Source organism: Monodelphis domestica, chromosome 7, assembly GCF_027887165.1.
Source record: "Monodelphis domestica isolate mMonDom1 chromosome 7, mMonDom1.pri, whole genome shotgun sequence".
In the NCBI taxonomy this organism is placed as follows: Eukaryota; Metazoa; Chordata; class Mammalia; order Didelphimorphia; family Didelphidae; genus Monodelphis; species Monodelphis domestica.
Window position 1 is genome coordinate 128,524,013 of NC_077233.1, and position 13,159 is coordinate 128,537,171.

Below are 13,159 nucleotides of genomic sequence, written 5' to 3' on the forward strand. Positions count from 1 at the left end.
AGTAAAAGGAATAGGTAGGGAGGCTCTTAAACTTTTCATACAAATTCAAAAAAGAGAACCTACTTCTCTCTTTGAATTTGGATTTGAAGAGTATTCTGGTTATTTGCTAAATATGTGCTCAATCTAAGGAGAGGAGAAGAGAAGAACAATGGGGACATAAAAGAAGCACATGAAGGAGCCCTTGCCCTCAGGGAGCTTATAGTCTAGATGCTGAGACAAAAACACATACACAGATTAGGCAAGTGTTCCAGTGGGCAACATGGAAATAAGTGCTATGTGAAAAAGTTCATTTGTCTGAGGACAGATAGTTCAAAAAGGCCTTTTGGGGAAGGCTGGACTTGAATTAGGCCTTAGAAGATTGTTGAATAATTTAAAACATAAGTAGATATTCTGGGAAATTACCTGCTTCCCTCCACTTCCAAACTCAAATTGCATGGAACTACTAGAACCCAAAACGTAACAAACACTAGTTACCTTGATTCAGAGTTCACAGACAGCCTAGCAACACATTGTGGTGCCTGGATAATCTGTATCCACTGATAGTGCATGAGAGTCTCATTATACATTGTAGTTTTCAAAGCATCATCACTGCATAACCTCTCTTGAAAAATACACTTTAATTTCATTTCTAGCTTTGAATTCTCTCTCCCGCTCTTCCTCCCCCCACATTGACAAAGCAAGAAAAACAAAACCTGTTACAAACATTTATAGTTAAGCAAAACAAATTCCCACATTAACCATGTGAAAAAAGAAAAAAAGATCTCAGTCTATACCCCGAGTCCATCACCTATCTATCTGGAGGTGGGGAGCCTGTGGAATTTGTGATAGGTCATTATGTCGATCAGGGTTCCTAGGTCTTTCAGAGTTGTTTGTTTTCACAATATTATTGCTTTACTGCATAGTTTGTTAGGGTAAACTAAGTAGTATCCCCACTTTACAGATGAGGAAACAATCTCTGAGAAGAAATATATTCGTGTCAACAAGTCCCGACCATACTATTAATAACTGCATGCTGGACTTCTCTACCTGGATACGTTAAAGATATCTGAAATTCAACACATCCCCCATCCCCAAACTTTGATTTCCTCCAAATTTCCAGAGTTCTGTTTAGGGCACCACCATTCACACTCAGGCATTAACCTATCTTCTATCCCTTCTTTTCATTAACATTGCATTTGTCCTACTCTAGATCCTTGTCATTTCTCACCTGAACTATTACAAAATCCTCAACTGATCTCTCCACTTCCAATCTCTTCCTTCTCTAATCCATTTTCTTTGGCTCCTTTCAACCATTTCTCAAGTTGAAAAGCAATGAACAAATATAAGTTGGTACCATCATGGTTTCTTCCCCCACCCCCCCTCCCCCAAGAATCACAGTGAGGCTTGAAATTGGCTCAGTTTTTAACATACACAAATACTTTCAGGCCTCCATGGCTGTATAGTATAGTGGAAAGAGAATCAGATTTGGGATCAGGACTTGGATTTGAATCTCACATCTGCTACCCCCTACCTGTGTGACTTTAGGTAAGTCACTTGCCATCTCTACGCCTCAGTGTCCTCATGTGTAAATTAAGGGAGGTGATTTAGATGATTTCTAAGGTCCTTTCTAACTCTAAATCCTATAAATCCAAGAACTTTTCCATTGCTGTAAGTAGGTGCCATCAATTATAGAATGGCTAAATAAATGATGTTACATGAATGTAATTGACTATTGTACTTAATTATGAAAAAGAAAATTATAAAAAAACTCAGATGAATATGGTAAGGCTTACATGAACTGATGCAGAATGAAGAAAGTGGAACCTAATAAACACTGTAAGCTCTGATTACCACAATGGAAATGGAAAGAAGACTAAAATAAAATTGAATGTAATTATAATGACCAAGTTTGTTTCAAAAGAGTTGAGAATGCTCTTTCTCTCTTCATTGCAGAGGTAAAATGACCATGATTGTATAATACTGATCAAACTATTCATAAGTCAGTTAGTTCTGCTAAACTGCTTTTAATTTCTTTTAAAATCTTTGTTACAAGAGAGAGCTCACTGGGAAGGAAGTAAAATTAGGAAGAGGGACATATTCAGAAACAAACAGAATTGAAAAAAACAAAAACATCTTTAAAAAAGAAAGATGGTATAATTTAGTAGGAAGAGCCTTGGATTAGGAGACATGAAACTGACATTTCTATAATTTTAAAAATTGTATGAGGCATTTTCCTCATCATAAATTTGTAAGGTGAGCAGTCAAAGAATTATCTAAATTTTTACAGATAAAGTAACAAAACTTAAAGCCTGAGTGACTTAGTCAGGATCATATAGCTAATAATGTGCTTTTGTTGTTGTTCAGTTGTGGTCAGTTCTTTATGACTCCATTTGGAGTTTTCTTGGCAAAGATACCAGAGTGGTTTGCCATTTCCCTCTCTAGCTCATTTTACAGATGAGGAAACTGAGGCAAACAGGGTGAAATGCCTTGCCCAGTGTTGCCCAGATGGTAAGTGTCTGAGGTCAGATTTGAACTCAGGAAGATGAGTCTTCCTGACTTCAGGCTTTAGCACTCTGTCCATTGTATCACCTAGCTACCCCTTTATAACATGCTAGATCTCTCGGCTATTCAACAGTTGCTCTACTATGCTGGAATGATTCTTTGTGTCTTTATTGTGACTTGTATGGCATGTTACAGTGGAAAATGGGTAGCCTTCAGAGTCACAGGTTCTAGACTTGAATCTCAGCTATAATCATTTACTCTGACTTTGAGCAAATGTCTTCATCTCTCTAGAAATTTGGAAAATGAAGGACCAGATGCTTTCTTAGGTTCCTTCCAGCTCCTGCTTCTAACCCTAACCATAATTCTGTATCTATGATTCCTAGTCCAATGAATGCTTTCTGCTACACTCTGTTTCCTTCTACAGAAAGGACATGTGATACAGCAGAAAGCACACTGCCTTCTGAGTTAGAGATCTGGATTTCTCCTTTGATGCTTACTACCTGTGTGATCTTGGATAAGTCACTTCTCTAGGATCTGATTTCCTCTTCTTAAAAAAAAAAAAGAGAGTTGGACTAGATGGTCTCTGAGGTCCCTTCCAGGTCCAGGTCTGTGATTCTATCTATAGTTCCCTGTGAAAAGATTTCTATATATATTATACTCTTCATGCTACAAAAGCCTTGAGGGGAAGTAATCTGAAATGCTATTAAACCTGGCATCCTTATTTTGCCAGAGGACACTGGCTGATGCTTAGATAACCAAATGTTCTTTCTTTTGCCTCCTATCACTGAGTGTGAGTTTATTTATAGGGACTCTGAATAATAGTATCTTTCTCAGAAGACCTATCATCTGACTTGACCAATGAAGATCTAAGAGGAAGAGAGAGCGAGCTCTATAGGCAACAAGCATCACCACAGCATAACTCCATTTAAGTTCATTTGTAAGTCTGTCATGAACACTTCCACCAAAGGACAAGACCATTCTCCAAATGCAAAAGCATCTGGTATGGCGGAACACATCTGTAACTGGCAAGACCCAGAAAAGAACTAACAGACGTCACTTTTTCTGAGAGTACCTGTAATCATGCTGGATATAATTAGGGGCAAAATGATGAGCTTCAGCATTCGCATTAAAATCTCTCCAGGAAAGGCAAAATAGAACTTGTCCAGGTTTGATAGCTTGCTGTATTCTCGGACGAGGACTCCTACTGTGATTCCTAAAGGGGAGAGAAAATAAAGTTGAAAATAACATTGTTCAAACTTCCTTGGCATTTGATCCCCAAAATTAAGGACAAAGATAGACGAACAGGACCATATGAAAAGGGTCCAGAAAAACAGAATCATAGATTTAAAGCTAGGAGGACCAGGAGGACACCAAGGAGCATTTCTACAATCTTTTTTTTTTCAAAATCCTTACCTTATGCCTTAGAATTGTACCAAGTATCAGCTCTATAGGAGGAGAGCAGTAAGGGCTAGGCAATGGGCAAAGTGACTTGCCTAAGGTCACACAGTTAGGAAATGTCTAAGCTCATATTTGAACCCAGGTCTTTCTGACTCCAGGTCTGGCTCTCTATCCACTGAGCAATATAACTGCCATGATCCTTATCATTTTACAGTTTAACTCTAAGGTCCACAAAGGTTAAGTGATTTCTCCAAAGCGCACACACAATGACAGAGCTTGGGTTTGAATCCAAAACTTGTGATTCCAAAGAGTCTCTTTCCTCTTATGTCCTGCTGTATTTCTTTTTTTAACATTCTCTCAAACACTTAGGAATGGAGATCAGGAAATTGCAAGCAATCTCCTTGTCTAAGATTTCTATTCTATTCTGTCCCCTATATTGTTTGGAAGAAACATGCCCAAGTTTGTAGCAGGGTTTCACCCCAAGAATGGGAAACTCAAACTCTGATCAATCCAGAAGTAAGAAATGAATTTTATTTGAAGAAGTTCAAAGGGTTATAATAGCCTTATAACAGGTATAGCCTGGGGGCTAACTGGATAGCCAAGGGACTGATAGATTAGCCTTGAGGCTGGCTAATGGGTTAGCCTGGGGGCTAATAGAATAGCCTAATGGGTGATGGAATGGCAGCCCCAAAAGTGAAGTAGTAACTCATAGCTCTGAGCTGATGGGTTAGCTTCTGAGTTAGTGGAATATCAACTCTGGAGCTGGTGGAGTACCATTCCTGGAGCTCATGGAATAGCCCAATAGGTAGTGGAGTAGCAGCCCCAGGTGTGGAGTAGCAACCTGAGGTGTGAATCAGTTTATTCATTTATTTAGTATTTATAAGGGGTCTGGGAGCTCTTGGAGACACCATTACAGCCAGAAAACCCTGGAAAATGGACATGGCCAAATTCAGGTGGAGGGGTGTTTTTGGGTACACATCACTAGAAAGGGAATAAGGAACATGTGTAGATTTGGAAGCTCCTTCTGGAATGCCAGAGTCCCTGATGCCCATGTCCCATGTTCCTGTCATTGTCCACCTTGCCATCATTTGTCAATGTGGGTGAGGTCTCCGTGCCCTTCTGGAATGGGAACATGGGAGGGAGGGGATACAGCATGGCCCTACCAGTTCAGAACAAAGGTAAATAAAGAACAGTATGAGTAATTAATAGAACAGCAACACAAAGCTAATGCTCAGTATAGAACATTACCAATCCAGAATGGTGATTGATGATACAGAATGGGTAACTGATCAACAGTTCAGATTCTGCAATTCAAGCTTGACTGATGCTGAAACTACAGATTTTGCAGTTGATGTTTAACTAGTGCTCAGTGATGAGACATACAAGACCTCAGAGTATGAAGGTCCTGTTTCTGTTACTGCCTCTCACTGCCCAATGCCTATCTCTATCACTCTTTTATCCTACCCTACCTACCCTAACCTGTTCCTGTTGATACAAAGATAAAGCTGTCCCTGCCCTAAAGGAGCTCCTATTGAAGAAATACATTACCAAGGTAATCTAAGGTGGCAGACAGTGTTCATTAATGACTAGGGATAATTGGCAATCAAAATCTTACAGAAAATGGTAATAATGTTGCTTCTAGCCTAATAAACTAGATAAATCTGTGAATTTTTAAAATAAAAGATAGGAAATGGACCTTTTTCGTTATTGAAGAAACTTCTTCATCCCACTTTAAAAGAGTTGTCTGGGAGCACCAAGAGTTAAATGACTTGGCCAGGGCCACAATGCCAATATGTGTCAGAGGCCAGACTTGAACTCAGTTCTTCCTGCTTCTAAGGTCAATTTTCTATACACCATTCTACACTGTTTCTCTTTAAAAAAATATTAAAAAAGCCTTTATTATATTATAAAAAATACAGTTATAAAAATGCAAGCATTAAATAATTCAACAATATAATTATTATTTATAAAATATTTTTAACTACAAAATAATTTTATAATAAAATAAATACTTATTTTGTAATGAAATAACATTTATTGTACAATAAAATAATGAATATTGATGATTAAATGAAGAAGTCCCCTTTCCTGAAAGTATAAATTTATATCAAGACAACAGGCATTTATTAAACATTCTCTATGTGCTCATTACTATACTAAATGTGAATACAAGAAAGACAAAAATAGTTTCTGCCCTCAAGGGGCTCAACATCTAATTTAAAGTCATGCCCAATTCATTCCTTACTTTGTAAATTCCTAAGGAATGAAATTCCATTGATTTTTTATTATTAGTCCTTCACCGTTGTGCTGAGGGATGTCAGGGAAGAAAACCTTGGGTTCTAAAAAGCTATGGTACAAGAATAGAAGTTCTGACCAGACAAAACTAGAAAAGCTCTCTTATACTGCTCTCTTAGGTCCAGTCTAATCAAGTTTAGAGATACTCATCCTAAGAGAGTTGACCACCATGCCATGACCTTTTTTGGCTATACTACCTCAAGAAACCATCTGCCTTGGCAGAAGAAGTGCTCCTACCATGGAAAGCATGGAACTTTCATCTAAAGATTAGCTCTCTAGGAAATGATTACAAAAAGAATTCTATTAATCTTAGGATGTTTGATCTAGAAGGAGCCTCAGATAATATCTATTTTACCCTCCTGATTTAATAGAGGAAGAACCAAGTACAGAGAGGGAAAGACATAGGGGATAGAGTTTTTGACTTAGCATAAGGGAGAACTGGATTTGAATCTCACTTTAGACGTCTATTAGCTGCATGACTCTGGGCAAGACACACACCTTTTGACTTCAGTGTATTCATCTGTAAAATGGAAGTATTAGGTTTGATGGCCTCTAAGGTCCTTCTAGCTCTAATCTATGATCACATGAAGTTTGAGAACTGGGTCTTAGGTATCTAGAAATCCTTCCCACTTAACTTACATTATTAGAAACAGTGGGGTGGTGGTGGCTGTGGAAAGAACCCTGGAGTTGGAGTACGTGGGTTCAAATTCTAGCTCCTAGTTTATCATTTTCAAAGAGGGCCAGAGGCATAAAGGGGTGATGTCTTGACTTGTGTTTAATTGGATTTAAGTGAGACAGAGTTGCACAAAATCATCAGCCTCACTCTCTTCAAGAGTTATCCAAGTCCAGAAGCAGGAGAAAAGACAAGATGACCAGGGATGCAGCAGATGACATTGGGGCTCTTCAATGTCTGACCAAGTTCTAGGTGCTTCACAGAGGTGGCTTTGGTCACCTCCTTGGCCTTTGGAACATATTGTTCTCATCAGTCCCTTTTACCAGGTGAAGTCTTCCCATGCTTGGGGTAGCCCGCCCCCAACTCACTGATTGGTTTGAAGCCTGTCAGTTACCCGCAATCTGGCTTAGCCCATCTGTGCATAGTATAGTTTCTTGGAGCCACATGTGAGAGTTGGATGAGACGTGGACACCAAAGGTGGGCAAATAGCCCTGAAAAGGGTTTGGCAAACCTTCCCACCAGAGATGCTAGTCCTCCCTGAATGCCTCCTACACCCCTGCTCTGAACCTTTTCACCAGTGTGATCTTGGGCAAATCCTAACCCCCCTGGCTCTAGGTTCCCTCCTTTGTAAAATAAAGGTGTTGGACCAGATGCTCTCTAAGATCCCTTGCATCTCTACATCTGTGTTCCTAGCATTCTCTCAATTCCTCTATAAATGTCTTGGTGAAGCTGATAGCAGAGAGCTCTACAAGAGGAAGGAGGTTGGATGAGTCTGTGTGAACAGATAAGTCCTCAAAGTGCTCGGCTAAGCAGGCAGGGAGCCTGAGTGCCTGATGTGCCTCTGGTTTTATTACTTGTACTTTTGGTCATTGACTATATGCTGAAAAAGCACAGGAAAGCAGGGTAGTTAAAGCAGAACATCTTCTGAGTTCCGGGACATTAACAATGGGGCAGATCAAATGATAAACGATCCAGGAGGTCAAATGCAATCCAGATAGCACGGGTGATTCACCTGGCAGGCTAGATTGTTTATCAAGGAAGAGTTCCTCTTAACTTTGTTCTCCATGCACAGCTTTATCAGTTGTTTTCCTCTTTTTCATGAGAACAGTAGACAATTATTGAAAGATAGGGCATGAAAGGGAAGTCAAGGATAGAACTTCTGGACCTTGAAGGAACATGACTACATTGCAGCAGAATGAAGAATAAAAGCATTGGGACTGGATGGTTAAAAAGGACTTCAGACATGTCGTCCACTGTCCCCATTTCACAGATGGGGAAACAGAAGCTGAGAGTAGTTAAGATTAAATTCACGAAGGCAGGAAGCAGAAGAGAGGATGTGAACCTAGGTTCCTGGGCTTCAATAATTGATGTTGAGAAATTAGATACAGGACAAAAAAGTAGCTGAAAAATTCTAACATCCATAGTTTAGGGCAGAAGAAGATTTAGAGGAGATATGATAGCTCTGTAGGCGTTTGAAGAGGGGTACTAATATATAACATTTATATAGTGCTTTAAGGTTTGCTAAGTGCTTTAGACTTTTGTTAAGCAATGTGATCCACCCAGCAGTGCTGAGGAAAGTGCTGTTTTCATACCCATTTTACAAATATGGAAAGTTAAACTGAGATAGATTAAGTGACGTAAGGGCCACACATTTGAGGCAAGATTCAATCTCAGGCCTTCCTGGCAAGTTCCCCCACTCTGTCTGCTGTCTCACAAAGCTGCCATTTGGACTTCTTTTTCTTGGCTATAGTAAAACAGAACTTTGAGCAATGGGTCAAAAAGAGTCAAATTTAGGTTTCATTTCAGAAACAATGAAATTCTTAACAATCAGAACTATCTATAAGTGAAGTCTTGGGAAGTGGATTTTTCTCTTTCTTTAAGCAAAGGTTGTTGAGTTGTTTCAGTCATGATCCCATTTTGGAGTTTTCTTCCCCAAGCTTTTCCTTCCCCAGCTTGCTCATTTTATGGATGAGGGACTGAGGCAAACAGGAATAAATGACTTGCCCAGGATCACACAGTTAGTAAGTGTTTGAGGCCAGATTTGAAGTCATGAAGATGAGTCCTTCTGATTCCAAACCCAGTACTCAATCCACTGTGCTACCTAGCTGCCTCCAAAAAGGGTGGCTAGACTACTCATCAGATCAATTATAGAGAAGTCTAAACAGTAAGGGTTCTTAACTTGGGGACCATGACTTTTTAAAATGTGGATAATATAATGTCAATATAATTTATTTCCTTTCTAATTCTGTATATTTTTATTTTATTAACTTAAAAACATTATTCTGAAAAAAGGATCTGAAAAAAGGTCTCAACAGACTGCCAAATAAATTCATCACCGACAAAAAGTTAAGAACTGCCATATAGGATTATTTTGTTAATTATATAAGATTATTTTGGAATATAGGTTAGATTAAAAGGCCTCTGAAACCTTTCCAATTCTCCAAAACTGATTCTCTGAGTTTGATAGGTTATGTTCCTCCTTTAATAAGTGTATATGCAAATACAAGCTCCCAGAGGACTTCATCAGGACAGGATGTACAGTGGAGACAAGTTAATTGAGAATAAAGCCATTCCCAGGGGCAAGTTCAAGCCCAGGACTCTACTTAGTGGCAAGAAAACCAACAGAGCTCTCCTAGAACTACTCTCACCCACAGGGGATAGAAAAGGTTGAGTAATTTCCATAATGCAGTTTTCTCCTTTCCTTATATTCTTTGCATAGTTAGGATTATTTTTTATGATATTTGGCACATAGAAAAAGCCTAATAAATGCTTCTGGACTGGCCAACTTTCTGCCAGACTGCCCAGTGTATCAAGAATAGTATGAATCACAGCAGTCTCCTAAGACTATTACACTCTCAATAATGACTAGCACCTGATATCTTTGGGGTTTTTTTTCCATCCCAAAAGGAACAAAGAAAATGGAGCAGTCAACCTGAAAATACCTGACTTCATCCTGTTTGCCTCAATTTCCTCATCTGTAAAATGAGCCAAAAAAGGAAATGGCAAATCATTCCAGTATCTTTGTGCAGAAAACCCCAAATAAGGTCATGAAGAGTCAGACACAACTGAAATGATTGAATAACAAAGGATGCTCAGTCCTTTTCATTCAGGCTCAAGGATGAGGAAAAAAAAGTTACAACTTGGGGATTTGGGAGCCTAGAGCACTAGGGCAGGAGCAGACCGTGGAGAAGACACTCAGAAGATACAGGTAGAGCTAGGGAAAATGAGTAGAAAGTAAGTTACTATCAACTAATAAATAAACCCATCAATTTTTTAGATGGCTCTATTCTTTACATTGTCAGCATTGGTGGTGCTGGATCATGACTTCTTGGCTGAACATGATCTCTTCTGCTCAGATTTTCATTTTTTCTTCTGTCCTTTTTTTTTAAACCCTTATCTTCCATCTTAGAGTTGCGACTAAGAATAGGTTCCAAAGCAGAGTGGTAAGGGCTAGGCAATTGTGACTTGCCCAGAGTCACACCTATTCAGATTTTTCTAGAGCACTTGGTCTAAACCTTTCATTTGTACCTATTACATTCATCCTTGTAGCATATTTATTTGTGTATATGTTGTATCCCCTGTATGAAACTATAAATCTCTTGCTGAGAAGAGTCGGGTCAGTTTTTCATCTTTGTGGTGGCCAAGAGGGGAAGGAAATAATAATTTATGTGGCACCTACTACACTCCAGGTACTGTGCTAAGTGATTTTTATATGAATTATCTCAGCGAATCCTGACAACAATCTTTCAGAGTAGGTGCTATTATTATTATCTTCATTGTGCCATTAAGGATACTGAGGAAAAAGAAGTTAAATGATTTGTCTGGAGCCACAAAACTAGTTTCTGCGGTTACATTTTACCTCAGGTCTTCCTGACTTCAGGTCTAGCACTGTTTCCACCATCTTTCCCTTAAATGCTTGTTGAATCAGATGGTATAATGGAAAGATCATTGAATTTTGAGTCAAAAGACATGAGTTTAATCTCTGGCTTTGCTATTTACTCTTTTTGTGATGTTGGCCAAATCCCTTCCCCCAACAACACCCCTAACAATATCTGCAGAGGGAAGGTTGTTAAAATAGTCATGGGAAAAAGCCCTCTGGATCAATAATGTCTTCAGATGGACTTAAAAATGTGTTCCTCTGTCCAATGATTCTTAAATAATCAAGAATATCAGGAAAGTTAGAGTTTGAAGATTTAGGCACTATGTAATCCATTTTAACAAATGAGATGGAGTGGAAAAGTGATATACCTCAGATCATATAAGTGGTGGTTGTTGTTCAGTTGTTTCAATCACGTCAGACCCATGGTGATATCATTTGGAGTTTTTTTGGTAGAGATTGAGTGGTTTGTCATTTTCTTCTCTAAATCATTTTACAGGTGAGGATCTGAGACAAACAGGGTTAAGTGACTTACTCAGGGTCACACAGCTAGTAAGTGTCTGTGACTAGATTTGAACACAGGAAGAAAAGTTTTCCTGACTCTGACCTGGCACTCTCTCCATTGTGCCACCTAGCTTGCCCCAGGCATATAAGTAGTAAGTGGCAATAGAATTTGAACCAAGGTCTTCTGACTCCAAATGTAGAGTTCTTTTGCAATATGCCACATTTTCTCCACATACTGAAATTTTAAAGATTTATTTTGTGAACGTTTGCTTTGGCCACTGGATTAAAGAAGCACGTTCATATATACTCTCTTTTGTGCAGGCAGAAACAGATGTCCCTCTGGTTTTAATCTCCTCCAAGTGAGACTCAGCCACCTTTTCAGGAGCCTGCAGCTAGCTGGATTCTGATTAGCTACAGGATAGTCTTTTGCCATGAGGAATCTGTCTCCATGGTCATTTATAATCTGCAAGTACAGATAAAACAGAGGCATGAACAGCCAGGAGAACTAAGTTCTCATTCAACAAAGTAATTTTTTTTTTGTTCTTTGGGAATGAAGATAGGCACTACCGATTTAAAAGGTGTCATTCGACACAAGATCAACAACTGTGGTTCAACATGTCCACTTTAGTTCAGAAAATAGATGCTAGCTGGAAGAAGAAGTGAAAGGCTGACTGCCTAGCATTTCATTGCTGTCCTTTGGGATGATGAATTTTATTAATATTTTTAAAAAATATTAGCAACTACTCTGAATACCATTACACTGAGTTTTTGTTGTCATTCAGTCATATTTGATTCTTTGTGGTTCCATTTGGAGTTTTCTTGACAAAGATCCTACTCCAACTTATTTTACATATGAGGAAACTGAGCCAAACAGGGTTCAGTGACTTGCCCAGATAAGAAGTATCTGAGGTTAGATTTTAACTCAGCTCTTCCTGACTCCAAGCTGGGCATTCTGTCCAACTAAGCCACTAGCTGCCCATTACTCTCAGTAGTGACATTATCACTTTCTACAAAGAAGACACTCATATGCTTTACACAGAAGACTCATACAGTATTTACATAGCTAAATGTATGCATTCTTGTTCCATTTGTACAAGCTATGGATTATAGTAAAGAGATCCCTGATTTTGGAGCATAGTAGAAAGAGCCCTGGATTCAGACTCAGGAGATCTATGAGTCCAGGCTCTAATACTTCCTAGCTGTGTGACTACTACTGAGTCACACTGTCTCGCTGAACCTTAATTTCTTACATCTATAACCTTGCAACAATATATATTATAATATATTCAATATATAGACACACATACATTATCTGCCTCAGGGTTGTTGTGAGATCAATATTTTGTAAACCTATATAAATCTCAGCTATTATTATCCTTCTTACAGATTGTTACCCCTCCATATGTTCCTGTTTCATGTGATTCTTATCTGTCTCTTTTTATGAATATTTCATTTTCATCATCATTTATTGATAACCCACTTAATTTGGATGGTTCCTTTAATATCCAGACTGAGGGCATTAATGTAACATCAACTGTCTTGGTTTATTTCACCAAACATCTGGGTCACTTCCTTTTATGGTTGTGCTATTTTTATTAACCATCAAGCTGATATTTTTGAATGCGGCCATGTTTTCTGGATAACTGAATACAGTGTTTGCAGAGATGAACTAATTTGCTTTTTCTGATTTCAAAGTTAGGATTACCTGCAACCTTCCCAGGGCCCACATTGCTCCAAAGTGGCAACTAGAGTAATGATAATATTAAAAAAGCATCGACTTCCATGTATGAAGATATTTACCAGCAATGGTTAAGTCATCTTGTATAGTGGAGTATAGGGCCAGTCTTTTATTCAGGAGAGCCTCTGGCTACTGACACATATGACTCAGTGCTCCCAGGCAACTATCTAAGAATGTAAAGTTGCAGATCAGT

General features: G+C 38.7%; 1 protein-coding gene across 2 annotated transcripts in view; it reads right to left on the reverse strand.

Moving 5' to 3' along the window:
- The window catches only part of SLC1A1 (solute carrier family 1 member 1), a 103,256-nt gene that overhangs the window by 49,470 nt on the left and 40,627 nt on the right, over positions 1–13,159 (reverse strand). For both annotated transcript variants that reach the window (XM_001364972.4, XM_056805457.1), the window contains exon 2: positions 3,554–3,694. In XM_001364972.4, coding sequence (XP_001365009.1) covers positions 3,554–3,694 — 141 coding nt within the window. The remainder of the gene's footprint in view (positions 1–3,553; positions 3,695–13,159) is intronic.